Source organism: Pipistrellus kuhlii, unplaced genomic scaffold (genome assembly GCF_014108245.1).
Source record: "Pipistrellus kuhlii isolate mPipKuh1 unplaced genomic scaffold, mPipKuh1.p scaffold_m20_p_32, whole genome shotgun sequence".
Taxonomy (NCBI): domain Eukaryota; kingdom Metazoa; phylum Chordata; class Mammalia; order Chiroptera; family Vespertilionidae; genus Pipistrellus; species Pipistrellus kuhlii.
Genome location: NW_023425532.1, coordinates 1022152 through 1040158, shown reverse-complemented (window position 1 = coordinate 1040158; position 18007 = coordinate 1022152). Strand labels below are relative to the sequence as shown.

At 51.6% G+C, this 18007-nt stretch overlaps 1 protein-coding gene across 3 annotated transcripts; it reads left to right on the top strand.

Moving 5' to 3' along the window:
• Window positions 1-1136: 1136 nt before the first annotated feature.
• CCDC22 (coiled-coil domain containing 22) lies at window positions 1137-17747 on the top strand. 3 transcript variants are annotated; one of them, XM_036460676.2, is made up of 17 exons: window positions 1141-1442; window positions 2733-2910; window positions 8935-9067; window positions 10292-10398; window positions 10543-10609; window positions 10705-10883; window positions 13153-13347; window positions 14408-14470; window positions 14565-14684; window positions 15429-15548; window positions 15646-15762; window positions 15868-15969; window positions 16051-16158; window positions 16407-16502; window positions 16746-16805; window positions 16884-16958; window positions 17369-17747. In XM_036460676.2, the coding sequence occupies exons 1-17, from the start codon at window positions 1393-1395 to the stop codon at window positions 17480-17482; spliced, it is 1884 nt and encodes a 627-aa protein (XP_036316569.1). In that variant the 5' UTR covers window positions 1141-1392; the 3' UTR covers window positions 17483-17747. The 3 variants fall into 3 exon arrangements, with proteins under 3 accessions (XP_045426324.1, XP_036316569.1, XP_036316570.1); XM_036460677.2 differs by having other exon boundaries at window positions 2652-2910; XM_045570368.1 differs by lacking the exon at window positions 16407-16502 and having other exon boundaries at window positions 1137-1442.
• The last annotated feature ends 260 nt before the right edge of the window (window positions 17748-18007 follow it).

The following is an 18007-nucleotide window of genomic DNA, read 5'->3' as shown; positions in this document are numbered from 1 at the left end:
TGGTGGTTTTATAGATGTTTACTGCATCTATATACACTCGTTGAATTGTATACACATATATAACATATTAAAGCATTTACTAAATGCATGGTTACTTCATAGCTACAATGTACATACTCTTTTCTTATTTTATTATGTGTCAGGTACATAGTACAACGTGCTTTACATGAATTAATTTTGTTTTAATCAAAGGAAGCAGGTACAATAGTCTCCCCCTTATCTATCAAGTCCCCCAGTGAAAGCCTGAAAGAGCCCTAGTACTGAACCCTGGATATACTATTGAGTATATTCCCCCTCCCTGCGGTGCATATACAGCGTTTCTCTTAAACTAAGGAAGCATTTTATGGTTCTCTTTGGCATATCTGGATTCCCAGCATCACCACTCTTGCACTTCGGGGCCATTATTAAGTAAAATAAGGGTTCCTTGAACAGAAGCACTGCAATACTGCCAGTGTTTCTGATCATGAGAAGGCTACTAAGTGACTAATTGGCAGGTAGCATTTACAGCGACAAAGGGATGATTCACGCTGGGGGGCGGGATAGGGTGAGGGGAGGGAACGGAGCCAGGTGGCCCGACATTTCATCACGCTAGTCAGAATGGCGTGCGATTGAAAAACTTGCGAATGATTTATTTCTGGAAATTTCCGCTTAATATTTCCAGATGGCGCTGGATCTCGGGAAACAGCAGAAAGCGGAACCGGGCCTGGGGGGAGGGAGAATACCGTAGTCCATTTTACAGACGAGGACACTAAGATTAGGGAAGTTATGTAACCCACCCAGCATGGCACAGTTAGCAAGCTGAGCTAAAGATCCGAGCTCAAGAGCCGAGACTCCACCCTGGCCCCTGCGTGCTAAAGCCCCTGCCCGCCTACACTAGCCTCTCCATTGCAATAATCACGATTGCAATAATCACAGGCTGCTGTCCTTCCTTGTGATGAAGCCCCCCCTGGAAGAGGAACGCCGCCCTAAATGAAAGAGTCAAGAAGTCCTCCTTCGCCCCGCCCTTCCAACGCGCGCGCGCGCGCACGCACACGCGCACGCACGCCCCGCGCGCGCCCCAAGGCGCTCCCGAGCGCGCTCAGCTCCAAAACGCGCGCGCGCGCACATGCAGGAGATCCGCTCTTTTTTGCAAACTTGCGAGAGCCCGCCGCAGTGTAGGCGGAAGAACTACAACTCCTAGCAGCCATTGTGGGTCCGACCCCGCGCCCACATCCGCCCGGGGCGCTCCTGGAGCTGCAGGCGCTGCTGGAACTACACTACCCAGCGCGCCCGGGGCGGCCCGTGACACTCCTGGGACCGCGGGCGCGGGGCTGGGTTTCCACAGCTCGCCTCTCTTGTTCGTTTCTTGGACCCGGCCCTGGACCCAGCCCCAGACTCGGACACAGCTTCACCATGGAGGAGGCAGACCGAATCCTCATCCATTCCCTGCGCCAGGCCGGCACGTAAGGACACAGCCCCCGCCCACCCCGGCATGCCTATATCCGGGACTCCAAAACTCCGGACCCAGTCACCCGGGAACCTTAAAACCCTGGTCCTTGCTATCCAGGGCTCCAACTTCCAGGATCCTACAACCCTTTCCCCTTACACACACACACACACACACACACACACACGCGCGCGCGCCCAGGAGCCTCTCAAGCCCGACACTTGTGAAACCCCCAGATCAAGGACCCAGACACATGGACACATTAAAACGTTGGAACCTCAAGACCCGGGACCCTGAAATCTGTGATCTTAAGATCACGATCCTGGGATCCTGATGCCTGGAGATTCTAAGGCGCCTATCTCCTGAGAACCAGGGAACTTTAAAACCCCAGCTCCCTCCCACTCAGGGATTCCCAAAACTCTGGGCATGGATACGTGGGAACTTTAAAACTCAGTTTCCCAGCACCTGGGGCTATTAAAAGTCCAGGAGCCTGAATTCTGGCGGCCTCAAGGCCTGGTGACCCGGACACACAGGACTCCTGCATTCGGGGGCGAACCCAGATGCCATCTTGTAAGGAGCCTGATTTCTGGATTGCTTGAATTCAGGGGTCCTGACATTTGGAACTTCTGGAAACTCCAGCCTCCCAACATATAGTCTCAGAACTCAAGCAGCTCAATATCCAGGAGCCTCTGACATTTAGAGAACATGACATCAAGGGACCAGAAACCCAGAGATCATACCACATAGGCCCCTTGCTCTTCCCAGACCCCAGTACTTTGGGGCTTTTAAGCATAGGGAAACTGGAGATTTTCTCAACTCAGATCCCTTCCATCCACTCTTCTCTGCAGCAAGTTCTTAGGAGCTGAGGACATCCTCTGTTTTGTGGTTGTTAATCCCCACCCAAGGATGTTTTTCCATCGATTTCTAGAGGGAGGGGAAGGGAAGGGAGAGGCACACAGAGCGAAACGTTGATGTGAGAGAGACACATTGATTGGTTGCCTCCTGCATGTGCCCTGACCAGGGGATGGAGCCTGCAACTGAGGTACATGTCCTTGCCTGGAATCGAACCTGGGACCCTTCAGTTCGAGGGCCCACGCTCTATCCATTGAGCCAGACTGGCTAGGGCCATCCTCAGCTCTTAGTTTTCCAAATGGAAATCACCTTCATCAACCCCCAGGACCTGTCTGAACCATGGCCGTCCTCTTCACCCCCACTCCAATGCGAGGGCTTCCGGAAGGCAGCCCAGCCCAGCCTGATTGGTTTTCTGACTGCTCCCCACATCGAGCCTGCCCCCATTTTTCCTCAGGGCGGTTCCTCCGGACGTGCAGACCCTGCGAGCCTTCACCGCTGAGCTGGTTGTGGAAGCTGTTGTTCGCTGCCTACGTGTGATCGACCCCGCTGTGGGCTCCAGCCTCAGCCCGCTGCTGCCTCTTGCCATGTCTGCCCGTTTCCGCCTGGCCATGAGCCTGGCTCAGGCCTGCATGGTGAGTTCCCTCCTCCCAACACAGACTCTTCCTTCCTCCTCGAAACTCTTGCCTTTCCTCTTTGCCACCTCCCTCTGTGGCTTAGCATGAGGGCTGCTGGCTCTGTCAAACTGCCTGAGTAGTTCTTTTTAAAAAAATATATTTTATTGAGTTTTTACAGAGAAGAAGAGAGAGGGATAGCTAGAAACATCGATGAGAGAGAGACATTGACCAGCTGCCTCCTGCACACCCCCTGCTGGGGATGTGCCCGCAACCAAGGTACATGCCCTTGACCGGAATCGAACCTGGGACCTTTCAGTCCGCAGGCCGGGCTGATGCTCTATCCACTGAGCAAAACCAGTTTTGGCTGCCTGAGTAGTTCTGACCCTCACTACACTACTTGCTAACTGTGTGACTCTAAGCCTTCTGGGTCTTAGTTTCTTTCCTTAAATGTGAAATCAAGATGATAAAATTTGGGTCGTTATGAGCATTAAAAGAGTTGATCTAGTTTGGGCCTGGGCTGCCCCTGGCCCCTGTATTTTCAGCTTCGCGCCAAGAATTTCCCCCCATAGTATCCATTTGCCAGTTTCCGAAAAGGCTCTGCTCGGTCACATGCTCATTCCTGAATTAACCGCTGTGTATTGAGATTGGCCCAGGTGGCTGACATGGTCATTCATAGGCGCTGTGATTGGCTGCTTCAGGATCACGTGGAGTTGGGATGGTACCCAAAGGAAGATATATGTTAACTGAAAACTAACACTACGCTCTTCCCTGTGGCGGCCGCACACAACCTGCCTCTCATGAGAATAACTCCAAATCCGTCTACCTGGGTGATGTGCTGTGGCTTTGGGCCAGTCTCTTAATTTCTTTGTTAATCCTCACCTTAATTTCTTTGTTAAATAAAAAAGGATATTTTTTTTTATTTTTTTTTATTAAATTATTATCTGTGTACATATTTTAACATTGCCCCCCACTCTCCCATACATCCCCTCCCTCCCCAGAGTTTTGTGTCCATTGGTTGTACTTATATCACCTGAGGATATTTTTTCCCCATTGATTTAAATATATATTATATATATATTGATTTAAGAGAGAAAATCAGAGGGAGAGAGAGTTAGGAACATCAATGATGAGAGAGAATCATTGATTGGCTGTCTCCTGCACACCCCCTAGTGGGGATCAAGACTATAACCTGGGCATTTGCCCTGAATGGGAATTGAACCTTGATTCTTAACCACTGAGCCATGCTAGCTGGGCTTCCATTGATTTTTTAGAGAGAGTGGAAGGGTAGGGGAGAGACACACAGAGAGAAACATTGATGTGAGAGAGACACATTGGTTGGTTGCCTCCCATCCATGCCCCAACCAGGGCCGGGCATCGAGCCTGCAACTGAGGTACATGCCCTTGACTGGAATCGAACCTGGGTCCCTTCAGTCCACGGGCCAATGCTCTATCCACTGAGCCAAACCGGCTAGGGCTCTTACTTTCTTTGGGCCTGCATTTTCTCATGTGTAAAGTGGGTGTGAGAATTGTACCTACCACATAGAGCTGATGTAAGGACTGAAAATGAGTTGATCTCTGCAGAGCTGGGTTATAATAAGCTTTGTATAAGTGGTATTAGTATTATTGGGTAGGCCTGGCTTGGCTGCTTGCATTCCAGCAACCTGTGGCTACATATGAATGCAAATACATCTAGAATGCCCAGTGTATGGTGGTAGAGGGTCAATACAGTAGCTACAGTGAACACTTCCATTTATTTATTTATTTATTTTTAAAGATATATTTTATTGATTTTGTGCAGAGAGGAAAGGAGAGAGATAGAGCGTTAGAAACATCGATGAGAGAGAGTCATCTATCAGCTGCCTCTTGCACATCCCCTACTGGGGATATGCCCGCAACCAAGGTACATGCCCTTGACCAGAATCGAACCCGGGACCCTTCAGTCTTCAAGCTGATGCTCTATCCATTGAGCGAAACCAGTCTCGGCATGAACACTTCCATTTAGACCCAGGAGCCAAGGTGGTCAGGTTTCTTGAATTTGACCTTGCTTGTGCAATGTCTGTCTCTTAGCAACAGGCCTCAGAGCCCTGCCCATCCCTTATCTCTCAGGCCCACCCAGCTCTCAGGGGTTCTCAGGTTCTGGCTGGGGGTCTTGGCAGTACAAGGCAGGCACTCTGTCCCACGGCCTGAAGCTGTATTCTCAATGAGTGGGAGATACTGAGGCGTGTGTGTGTGTGTGTGTGTGTGTGTGTGTGTGTGTGTGTGTGTGTGGAGGGTCAGTCTTCCCCAGGTCTCTCTGTCCCTCTCTTCTCTCAGTGCTTCCTCCCCCTGGATTTGATGTTGACCTACTTTTGCTCACACTATATTTAGAGTGGGGCCGAGAGTGTGGCTTTTTCAGTGATGGAGAGTTTCATGTGACTGTCTGGGCCCTCAACCTCTGTGCTTACGCAGCAGACAGAGGTGTCTCTTAATCCAGCTGTGCTGGCCCGGGAGCCACCCCCCTTGGCTCAGCACTGCCGCCTTCTGGTGTCTGCCTCTTCCCATGCCCTACTCCTGCCACCACTTTCTACGACTCAGCCACCTCCATATTTTGGTGTCTGTCACTTCACACGCCCCACTCCTGGAATGAGTTTCTCTATTAGTCACAACTCTTTGATTGCAGGTGTCGGAAAAAACCCAAAGTCAAGTAGCTTAAAAGCCAGTGGTTTTCACACGTTTTTGACCGTGACCCTCCAGAATAAATATATCTCACGTTGTGACCCAGTACACTGTACATGTGCATATGATAATGACTTTTTTTCCCTGAGTGTGTGCTCTGTGCCAGACACTGTGGTAACATGGTGTTCACTCATTTAATTCTCATGACAACTTTCTGAGGTGGGCACTGCTGGTATCCTTTTTTTTTTTTTTTTTTCCAGATGAGGAAAGTGAAGCACAGAGAGGTTAAGTGGTTTGCCTGAGGTCACACAGCTGGTAAGAGGCAGAACTTAGACATGAATTCAGGGAAGTCTGATGTCAGAGTCTAGGCAGCTCCAGATCAACAGCAACTCTGGAAGAAAAAGGCTTTCTTTCCTACCCAGAACCCTGGTGGGCCTTGTAGCTCTAAAGCAGCCACCTAGGGGAAGCACTGTCAGCTCTTTTTTCCAGCCCGGAATCTGAGCTTCTCGGTGTTCATAACCAGTCCCAGGCCTTATGGCCAGTAAGTAGCACAGGCTGGGTTTCAACCCCGATCTTTTTTTACACCAAAGCTTGTAGTGTCTTTTAAAAAAATGATTTATTGTTTGGAGTAGGTTATTTTGTTAACAAAAATCCAGTCTGGAGACAGAAACCCCAGCAATTTAAACAGGAATATCATAATATAAAAAAAAAAATTCCGTGAAATAGGTAAAAGGTGGTTAACTACTGAAACTGTAGAAGAGATTGCCAAGCATGCACTCCATTACCCCTACGTGTTTGCTTAGTTTCTTGTGTATCTTTCTAGTTTTTGAAAATGCAGATATAAGCAAATATATATTCTACTTCCTTCTTTCTTACACAAAAGGAAACTTATATTTAGTTTCTTAGGGTTTTTTTTTTTAATTTTTATTTTTTTTACTCTATATCCTGGAAATCATTTCATATCAAATAGTAGAGATCTTAATATTTTCCCACTTTCTACAGCTGAAAAGTAGTCCATCGTGAACTATGAACCATGATTGATTCAACCACTCTCCTATGCTTGGACATTTAGGGAGTTTCCAATATTCTGCAAAGAATACTGTACTGAACAACCTTGTGCATATGTATTCTTGACTTGTTGGAGGCGTAGCTACTTCTTGGGGTAGGATTGCCAGGTGGAATGGTAAATGCATGTGTAGTTTGGTTAGCTTTGGCCAGTGGCCCTCACTGGGACTTTAATTTTGCATTCCCACCAGCCTGTTTCCCCACAGCCTCTTCCACTGGGTGTACTGTGGGATTTTTAGAAACCCCTTTCCAATAGGTAAGAAATGGTATCTCAGTGTAGTTCCTCCCACCCAGCTTGGTACCTTAAATTTTTTTCAAATTTAAAGAAAAATGAAAATGGAACAGTGAATACCTGTATACCCTTCTCCTAGCTTCCTACATTAGAACATTTTGCTCCATTCTTTTTAAAAAATATATATTTTATTTATTTTTTTACAGAGAGGAAGGGAGGGTGATAGAGAGTCAGAAACATCGATCAGCTGCCTCCTGCACACCCCCTACCTGGGATGTGCCCGCAATCAAGGTCCATGCCCTTGACCGGAATCGAATCTGGGACCCTTCATTACGCAGGCCAACGCTCTATTCACTGAGCCAAACCGGTTTCGGCTTGCTCCATTTTTTTACACACCTAATTGCACAATTCTTCGCTGAACCATTTGAAAGTGGCCTACATCATGACATTTCATACCTAAAATGGAATGTGTTTCTCCTAAGCAAAGACATTCTCCAGCATAACTACAGTACCATGATCACAGCCATGAAATGTAATAGTATCCAAGTTTTAGATAAGATCTCCCCAGTTGTTACAAAAGTATCCTTTATAGCTTTTTAAACTTCAAAGAGTCTAGTCAAGAATAACATTTTGATTCATTGTTACATCTCTAATCGGAAGTGTTGAACTGCCTTCTTTTGCGATCTTTTTTTTTTTTTTTTTTTTTTTTTTTTTTTTTTTTTTTTTTTTTAAATAACAAATGTATTTGAAGCGTCCAGACCGGTTGTTGGTATGCCCCACAGTGTGAATTGCTCTGAGTGTTTTCTAATGGGTAGATTCCGGTTTGGGGTGGGAACACGGTCCCTGTGATGGTGTATTCCTCTCAGTGCACCACAGGAGAATGGAGCGTCAGGTTGTCCCGATCGGTGATGTTCGTGTGAAGTCTCTCAGTGTGCCTTCCATTCATGTCTCTCTTATAAGCAAGGTTGGACAGATTTCCATGTGTTTAAGGGATTTGGTTTTGGCTTCAAAACAGAAATGTGTTGCCTCGCAGTTCTGGAAGCTGAAAGTCCAAAAGCAAGGTTTCAGCAGGGTTGATTACCTCTGAGGCCACGAGGGAACATCTGTTGCAGGCCTCTCTCCTTGGTCTACGGGAGACTCAGTGGGCCCCATGGTGCCAGAGGTCCTGGACCTAAAATCAGTTTTGTGTCCCATGGATGCTGTGCTCCTCACATGGATGGAACTCTCAGCTCTTGAAAGCCATGGCTCACCGAGGCACAAAACTCAGCGCTGTCTCATCCTTGAGATTGAAGCATCATGCATACCATGTACAATGCTGCCAAGATCCATCCTTCCTCAGTTCACCAGCTTCCTGCGGGATATTTTCATTTCTTTTCTGGTGAACTGTTTGTTTTTGCCTGTTGTGCATTTTTCTGTTGCATTGCTGATCTTTTTGCTTTAGTTTTAGGTGTTTTTTAAAAAATATATATATTTTATTGATTTTTACAGAGAGGAAGGGCGAGGGATAGAGAGTAGAAACATCGATGAGAGAGAAACATCAACCAGCTGCCTCCTGCACACCCCCTACTGAGGATGTGCCTGCAACCAAGGTACATGCCCTTGACTGGAATCGAACCTGGGACCTTTCAGTCCGCAGACCGATGCTCTACCACTGAGCCAAACCGGTTTCGGCTAGTTTTAGGTGCTTTTTATTTCCTCTGGTATGAGTTCCAAATATTTTTTTCCCAGCATGTCATTACTCTTTTGACTTGGATTATTGAATTTTTCCTTTAATTTATTTTTTAATTTTTTTATTTTTTTACTTCTTTTCATGTATACAGAAATACCCATCTTCTCTTTTAGGGTTCCTGGATTTTGAGCCATAGTTAGAAAAGCTAGAGCTTTAATTTTATTTCTTGCTCTCTGGAACATTGGCAAGAATCACTCTATAGGTCCTTCCACAGAAGCCTAGAGACCTTGGGGAGCCAAAGAGAGGGCCAGAGGCTGATGGTTGGTGAGAGAGTGGGAGCATTTAGGGTCAAAGTTTAGCGCTTCCGGGGCAAGAGGAGTCTGCCTGCCTGGCTAATAGGGACCCTCTCCTCAACCCCTAGGACCTGGGCTATCCTTTGGAGCTTGGCTATCAGAACTTCCTGTACCCCAGTGAACCTGACCTCCGGGACCTGCTTCTCTTCTTAGCTGAGCGTCTACCTACGGATGCCTCTGAGGACGCAGACCAGACTGCAGGTATGGGGTACCTGGGGTATAATGCTGGTGAGGAGAGAGGATGGCATTCTCGGTGTTATAGGGGCTGAGAGAGGCGGAGATGGTAAAGAGGTTGCCAGAGAGGGGGTAGGGATATGTGTCTTTGGGAGAACTGGGGTTAGGGCTGGGAGAAGGGATACAGGGCGGGCGGAAGGGGCTAGGACTTAGGCTGAACCAGGTGAGTTGGTGCTGGGAGGGGCTTCCCTGCCTCACCTCCTGCCTTGCTTCCCCTCATTCTAACCCCATTGGCCTTTTTGATGCCTTCACATATGCCAGGTGCACTGTAGCCTCAGGGCCTTTGAATTGGTTGGATTATTGTCCCCCCCAGGTAGCCTTTAAAAAAAAAAAAAAAATATATATATATATATATATATATATATATATATATATATATATTGATTTCAGAGAGGAAGGGAGAGGGTGAGAGAGAGAGAAACATCAATGATGAGAGAGAATCATCCATCAGCTGCCTCCTGCATGCCCCCTACTGGGGATTGAGCCCACAACCCAAGCATGTGCCCTGACCAGGAATTGAACCATGACCTCCTGGTTCATATGTTGACGTGCAACCACTGAGCCACACTGGCTGGGCCAGATAGCCTCTTGATTTCTGATCACGTTATATCAGGGAGGCCAGTCGCAGACTGCCTCATTTAAAATGACATCGTCCTCTCTTGCCGAAGCCGGTTTGGCTCAGTGGTAGAGCGTCGGTCTGCAGACTGAAAGGTCCCAGGTTTGATTCCGGTCAAGGGCATGTACATTGGTTCGAGTACATCCCCAGTAGGGGGTGTGTAAGAGGCAGCTGGCCGATGTTTCTCTCTCATAGACGTTTCTAGCTCTCTATCTCTCTCTCTTCCTCTCTGTTAAAAATCAATAAAATATATTTAAAAAAATAAAATGACATCGTCCTCTCAATAGCCCTGTCTTCCTTTCCTGATCGTCATCTGACAGTTTTCTGTACCCTCCTTATGACCTTAGTTATGATCTCCTCGTGGTCACTGAGAGCCTGAGAGTCTCAAGTAGTGGCTGGTACATAGTAGGTACTCAGTAAGTATTTGTTGAATGACTGAGTGTGAGTTTGAGAGCTAGATAGGAGTGCATCTCTTGGGGGGGTGGGGTCAGGGAGTGATGGCTATTTTCCCATGGTCTGTATTTGTGCAGTTGTGGCATTGTCACCTGATTGACACTCCCTCCCTACCCCCACAGGTGACTCAGCTATCCTCCCCCGGGCCATTGGGAGCCAAATCCGGGAGCAGCTGGCCCTGCCCTGGGTGCCACCCCTCCTTCGCACTCCTAAGCTGCAGCGCCTCCAGGTGGGACCCCCCAACTCAGGCTGATCTCTGCTTGTCCCCGCCTGGCTTTCCCTGTCCCCATCCGGGTGCTTGCATTGTTGGCCCCTCTCACCAGTGCGCTCCGTCATGGTTCAGCTCAGAGGCTCTGACTCTGTCTCCCCCCAGGGCTCGGCTCCCCAGAACCCTTTCCATGCCAGCAGGCTCGCCATGCCTGAAATGAGATCCAAAGGAGGTGAGCATGAGACTCTGGGGAGGTGCTGGGGAGGACAGGGAGGTGCTGGGGAGGACGGGGGAGGTGGGCCTGGCTGACTCTGTTCCTGCTTCCAGAGGCCCGGGAGTTCCAGGCAAGCTCCCTGTTACTACCGGCCCCCGCCCAGGTGCCTCAGCCTGCGGGGAGGGTAGCCTCACTCCTCGAATGCCATGCCACCCAGCTCTGCCGGCACACAGGCCAGGACCACCCCGGGGACAAGGACTGGGTCCACCGGGCATCCCGCCACCCCTCCCAGGTACTGCCCAGTACTTCACTTCCTGCTGCGGAAGGTTCTGTCATTGTTGCTCCTGTTTTATCTCCCATTGGTTTTTCCGCCCCTCCTCTTCCCCAACTCTGTCCCTCTCTTTCATCGTCTCCCCTCTGTGTGCGTCTGCCTCACTCCCCCCCCACCCCTGCGAGGACATTGGAGTCAGAAAGGCTGTGGATTGGGGAGGAGTCATCCTTGCTCAGAGTCTCAATAAGACCCGGATGGTCATAGTGCTCTGCGTTTCACTGAAAAAAATGAACATGAGTTTGTAGCAGCCAGAGCAGTCAGGATCTGCTCTGTCCTCCCTGCTTCTGCCACCCTCTGCCCACCCGGCTCGCACTCTTTCTGTTTCCGCCATTGTCAGCGATGCCATTTCCTCTGTCTCAGAGTCTCTCTGCATTACGTCTCTGGTCACTCTCTCATTCTGTGGTCTTGCTGCCCCTCTTCTAATTTCTGTGTCGGCCTTCCCACTCTGTTCATCTGGATCCGTCCACTCTCCCCTCTGCCCACCTCTACAACAGCCTCTTCTTCTTTTTTCTTGAGAGAGAGGAAGAGGGGGAGAGAGGGAGAGAGAGAGATACATCGATGAGAGGGAAACATGAATTGGCTGCCTCCTACTCGCCCCCCCCCCCCACCACTGGGGATGGAGCTCACAACCTAGGCATATACCTTGACTAGGAATCTAACAGGCTACCTCTTAGTATATGGATTGATGCTCAACCATTGGGCCACATTGGCTGGGCGGTAATGGTCTCTCTTTTTAAAGCTTTTTATTGTTGAGAGTATTACAGATGTCCCCCCTTTTCCCCCCATTGCCCCCCTCCACCCGGTTCCCGCCCCACCCCAGATACAACATTCTCTTTCTGTCTCCCCCATTGCCATGTGTTCCATTTTTATCTGTCTTTTTGAAACTTACAGAAAATTCCAAACATAGAAGTAGAGAGAATTTCTGTTCTAATGAATCATTATACCTGTCACTCACCTTCAACTACAAGTATTTTGCCAATCTTTCTTCATCTAGTTTCCCCAATGTTTCTTCTGTATTAATTTCCAGTCAATCCCAAACATGTCATTTTTAACTCTAAATACTTAAGTGTATGCCTTAACTCATAAGGGCATTCACTTTTTAATGTAACCCCTGTGCCATTTCGTACCTAACAAAAATTAACAATGATCTCTCTCTCTTTTTAAAAATATTTATTTTTATTGAATTTAGAGATGGGAGGAGAGAGATAGAAACATCAGTGATGAGAGAGAACCATTGATTGGCTGCCTCCTTCATGACCCTTCTTGGGAATGGAGCCCACAACCTGGGCATGTGCCCTTGACTGGAATTGAACCCAGGACCCTTCAGTCCACAGGCTGACACTCTATCCACTGAGCCAAACCGGCTAGGGCACAATGATCTCTTAGTACCATTCACAATCAGATTTCCTCAGTTGTCTCAAAACTGTCCCTGTTCTTTTAAAAAATATGTATTTTTTATTGATTTCAGAGAGGAAGGGAGAACGACAGAGAGCTAGAAACATCAATGATGAGAGTGAATCATTGATTGGCTGCCTCCTGCCCTCCCTTTACTGGGGATGGAGCCCAGGACCTGGGCATGTGCCCTGACCCGGAATTGAACCTGTGTTCATAGATTGACGCTCAACCACTGAGCCATGCTGGCTGGGCAAAACTACCCCTATTCTTTTGTTGTTGTTAAGCCTCACTCGAGGATATTTTCCCATTGAGTTTTAGAGAGAGTGAAGGGAGAGGGAAGACAAAGAGAAACACTGATGTGAGAGAGACACATCGCTATAGCTTGCCTCCTTATAGTCGAACCCAGGACTCTACACTGTCTCATTTGCCCCACCCTCTGTTTCTATAGGCTGACACTATCCACTGAGCCAAACTGGCTAGGGCAAAACTACCCCTGTTCTTGTCTTTCTCTCTCTGCCTCCACCCCCTTCTTTGCCCGGCACCTCTGACTCTGTCTCTGCTCTGTCCCCACATATCCTTCCCGCGTCTCTCTCTGATTTGGGGCCTGCAGGTTTCACCACCTCCCCACATTTCCCTCCAGTGTGAAGAGTGAGTAGGTGGAGGGTAGCGTGGCTGTGAGTAAGAGGAGACCCCCAGACCCGTGGGCCAGGGAAGCAGGCTGCGGGGGGGGGAGTGATGTGTCAGCTGCCCCCTGTCACGTGGTTCCCGGAAGAGGCAGGGCCTTGGGCGGACGGGAGGCCTCTACACTGTCCCGTTTGCCCTGCTCTGTTCTCAGGAGGACACTCGGGCGCAGCGGCAGCGGCTACAGAAGCACCTGGCTGAACACCTGCGTCAGATCTGGGGCCAGGCGGGGCCGGCCCCGCAAGCCCGGGACCTGGGAGAGCTGCTGCAGGCCTGGGGTGCTGGCACCAAGACTGCTGCTCCCAAGGGCTCCCGCTTCACACACTCAGAGAAGTTCACCTTCCGTCTGGTGGGTGGGCCTGAGGGGGCGGTGGGCTTGCGGGTGGTTGCTTTATGTGCCAACACCATACCTTAGCCACCCAGGTGTCTGTGTTCCCAACCAGGTGTGGCCTCTCCAGTCTAGGGGCTGGTGCTCAGCGGTCCCCTGGCTTCTCCAGGACTTCAGTGGAGAAAGGGTGGAGGGTGGGAACCATATAAGAATGGAAGGGTGTTCTTTTTAAAATATATATTTTATTGATTTTTTACAGAGAGGAAAGGAGAGGGATAGAGAGTTAGAAACATCGATGAGAGAGAAACATCAATCAGCTGCCTCCTGTACACCCCCTACTGGGGATGTGCCTGCAACCAAGGCACATGCCCTTGACCGGAATCGAACCTGGGACTCTTGAGTCCGCAGGCTGACACTCTATCCACTGAGCCAAACTGGTCAGGGCTGTTCTTTTCTTTCTTTCTTTCTTTCTTTCTTTCTTTCTTTCTTTCTTTCTTTCTTTCTTCTTTTTTTTAAAACATTTTTTAATTGATTTTTTACAGAGAGGAAGGGAGAGGGATAGTTAGAAACATCGATGAGAGAGAAACATCGATCAGCTGCCTCCTATACACCCCCTACTGGGGATGTGCCTGCAACCAAGGTACATGCTCTTGACGAGAATCGAACCTGGGACCTTTCAGTCCATAGGCCGACGCTCTATCCACTGAGCCAAACCGATTAGGGCTGGACGGGTGTTCTTTGTGCAAACTCCAGGCTTCCCAGGAAGTTTCCTCTGGGCCCTCCTTGGATGTCACTCAGAGGGGCACTCGTCCTTCCCATGGGCAGCTGGGGCTTCAGAGACAGGGCGGGTGAGCAGGAGCTGTCAGGATCAGGGAGGTTTGTTTGTGAGCAGACACCCTAGTCTGAGGTCACAGAGACTGCCTTGATCCTCATATGGTCAGTCTGATAGTCACCAGCTGCTAAGTGGGCATGGGTATGGCCACCAGCTGTTCAATGGGAAGGTGATTGTGGGGGCTGTTGAGCTGGGCTGTGGGGAGCAAGGCCTTCCTCGACAGTAAGATGCTCCTTCTCCCTCCCCCAGGAGCCTGAGGCCCAGGCAGCCCAGGTGTCAGAGGTGCTGGCCACCTCCCGGTGGCCGGAACAGGTGAGCAGAGCAGCGAGGCGTGTCTGAGGCGTGTCCTGGCCCCTTGTCTGTCTCCTGGGCCTGACACCCGACCCTGACTGACTGTTCCTCCCAGGACACATGGGCAGCTCAAGAGCAGGAGCTGGAAGCCCTCCAGGAGCAGCTGGAGGGCGTGAACCGCAGCATTGAAGAGATCGGAGCCAGCATGAAGACGCTGGGACTCGGCCTGGTGCAGGTGCGGGCGGGGCTGTGTCGGGTCCAGTCACAAGTCCGGGCTAGAGAGCTTGGGGGGCGGGAGGGGGATGAGAGGTACTCCATAGAGGTCTGCAAGTACAGAAGGATTTATAGGGGCCTTTAGGGATGTGTGGGCTCTCGAGGGTTCAGGAGCATCGTCGGGGGTGGGAAGGGGATGCGTGGTTCAGGGCTTGTTGGACCCGTAGGGGTGAGAGTGCCTGTGAGCACTGGTCAGGCCTGGCGAGTGTCTGTGAGGATTAGGACATGTGTGGGCATCTCTGGTTAGGTGACCAGACGTCCCGGTTTTTAACAATTTGTCCCGAGTCCCGCGGTGGTTTAAAAAAGTCCCGATTTTTTATTCCACCGGATTTTTAAACCGCCGCGGGACTCGGGACAAATTGTTAAAAACCGGGGCTGTCCCGCCAAAAGTGGGACATCTGGGCACCTTAATCTCTGGGCATCTGTGGGGCATGATTGGTCTGCACGGCAGGAGGTTTAGGGGCTTGTCAGGGCTTCTGGGGTCAGCGTGGAGGTGGAGGAGTCACAGGGGCCTGTGGGTGCCCGTTTCTGCATGTAGGTCTCTGTTGCTCTCAGGAGGGGCCAAGGGGGCCATCGGGGCTGGAGGGGTGTGGCATTATGTGGGCTCAGGCTGGGTCAGGGCCTGCCAGGCTCAGTGTGGGCTGGGAGCCTGTGATGTGTGTTCGAACCCCCCCACTGACTGGGCTTGGGAGTCCCGGGGTACCAGGTGGAGACCGAGTGTCGGCAGACGGAGCTCAGCATGGCCGAGAGGGAGCAGGCCCTGCGCCTGAAGAGCCGGGCTGTGGAGCTGCTGCCGGACGGGGCTGCCAACCTCGCCAAGCTGCAGGTAGGGCTGGGGCTGGGCGTGGGGCTGAGGCTGGAGCAGGAGGGTCAGTGGAAGCGCCCAGACTGTGTAACACCTTCCCTCCTCCCACCATTCCCAGCTCGTGGTAGAGAGCAGCGCCCAGCGGGTCATCCATTTGGCGGGCCAGTGGGAAAAGCACCGGGTCCCGCTCCTTGCCGAGTACCGCCACCTCCGAAAGCTCCAGGATTGCAGAGAGGTAGGTGGTGGGGTCCTGGGCTGCAGGCAGGACAGGTTTGGTATTTGCCTAGGAGTCCGTCCCCCGTGCTCTGCTGACTGCCCTCTGTGTGTGGGGTCTTGACAGCTGGAATCTTCTCGACGGCTGGCAGAGATCCAGGAGCTGCACCAGAGTGTACGGGCAGCTGCCGAGGAGGCTCGCAGGAAGGAAGAGGTCTATAAGCAGCTGGTAAGGCCCGTGCTGGAGCCCTGGGTGGCTCAGGGTGGGCGGGCATGGGTCCTGGGGAGTGCCTGCTGGCTCTCTGCTTAGGTGTCCGAGCTGGAGACCCTGCCCAGAGACGTGTCCCGGCTGGCCTACACCCAGCGCATCCTGGAGATTGTGGGCAACATCCGGAAGCAAAAGGAAGAGATCACTAAGGTGCGCTGCCATGGCCATGGAGGGTGGGTCCTTTGGGCATGTCTGCTGTGTGTTGTGTGGCTGCACGGGGATTCCACACTCTGACAGGCAGAGCCACACATGACCCAGAGCAGTCCCACACAGTACACTCCGGTTCCCACTGACACAGTGACACAGGCCCTGTCTGGATGTGAGCTCATGCGCAGGAAAGCCTTTAGCTGGTCAGCTGCCCACCCCAGGCATAGGCTCACGGCCCTGGTCTCTGCCAGATCTTGTCTGATACAAAGGAGCTTCAGAAGGAAATCAACTCCCTGTCTGGGAAGCTGGACCGGACGTTTGCGGTGACTGATGAGCTTGTGTTCAAGGTGTGGGGCAGCCGGGGGCGGGCGGAGGGGGGTGAGTGGGGCTGAGCTGCTGCCTGCCCATGTGCTCATGGGCTGCCTTGGGCCTGGGCCCTGTGTGAGCCTTGCAGGTACACTGATGCTCAGGCCTGGCTCTGTTCCATGAGGATGACGTCATGGGGGTGGGAGAGGGTGGACTTGTGGGACCTGGAGGTGGTGCGTAGCAGGACAGCCCACTGATACCTCGGAGGTCCTTTGTCTGTTCAGGATGCCAAGAAGGATGACGCTGTTCGGAAGGCCTACAAGTATCTAGCTGCCCTGCATGAGGTGAGGGGAGAAGCACGCCTCGGGCTGGCAGGGGACGGGTGGGGTGGGGCGTAAGCCTTGTCTTCCTGCTATCCCCAGAACTGCAGCCAGCTCATCCAGACCATTGAGGACACGGGCACCATCATGCGTGAGGTTCGAGACCTTGAGGAGCAGGTGAGGCCTGGGGGTGAGAGGGGAAACCAAGGCAGGCCAGGGGGACAGCTCCTCAGTTTGTCCCAAGACAGGCTATGGAAGCAGACACAGCTTATGGCTGGAGTCTCTGCCCCGCCCCTGAGCCATGCACTTGACCTGGAACAGATCAGGGACCTGCTCTGAGCTCCGGCTTCTGCCCCACAGGCCCCCAGGCCTGCCTCCCAGGGCGTTGGCAGAGGCTTCAGCCTGAGTATGTGGTGGGTAATCCTGCCACGTAGGGATGGCACACTAAGGGGCCTGGCAGTGGGACAGAAGACTGTTGGGGTGGGAGGAGCCCAGGAAGGGCCCCGAGTGGCTCTGATGGAGGGGTGGTAAGCAGGAGCCGGGAAGGAAGGCCTGCTTGCTGTAGGGACATCATTCATGTTGCCTAGATTGAGACGGAGATGGGCAAGAAGACCCTCAGCAACCTGGAGAAGATCCAAGAGGACTACCGGGCCCTTCGCCAGGAGAACGCCGGCCTCCTGGGGCGGGTCCGGGAGACCTGAGGGGCCGCGGGGGGGGGGGGGGGGCTCTCCCTCACCCCAGGCTTCAGCAGGGATTGGGCGGGTTGGAAGTGCTGGCCAAGCGCTCATCGTACCTGTCCCCCGTGTTTGCTGCCCAGCCCCTCCCGCTGTGGTGACACCTGCCCACCGGACCCCAACCCTTATTTGGGGCGAACATCCAGACACTGGGAGCTTGGCTGCACTTTATTGGGGACAGTACTGGAGGTCAGGGCCTTCGATACCAAATAAATGAGGGGCTCTGTCTGCAGTCTAAGCTGAGGCATGGATGGGGGCACAGGGCTCAGGCGGGGCAGGGTGTGGGTGGCAGGTGAGACCCAGGGCATGTTTCGTTTGGCGAGTCGGTGTATGTGACCATGTGTGTCGTGTGGGACTCAGGAGACCCACTGGGGCACTGTGTGGGTGTGCGTGTGGGTGCGTGGTGTACAGGTGAGTTCTAATGGACTGTGTGACCAAGCGTAAGTGGTAGGAGCTGCGTGAGACTGTGACTGGTCTGTGTCCATGTGGCTT

Bases quoted from the DNA above. Each gene is read 5' to 3' on its own strand.
- CCDC22 (XM_036460676.2), top strand. From the start codon at position 1,393: ATGGAGGAGGCAGACCGAATCCTCATCCATTCCCTGCGCCAGGCCGGC. The intron at 10,399-10,542 runs GTGGGACCCCCC...GTCTCCCCCCAG, and splicing joins CTAAGCTGCAGCGCCTCCAG to GGCTCGGCTCCCCAGAACCC. The intron at 16,159-16,406 runs GTGCGCTGCCAT...GGTCTCTGCCAG, and splicing joins AAAAGGAAGAGATCACTAAG to ATCTTGTCTGATACAAAGGA.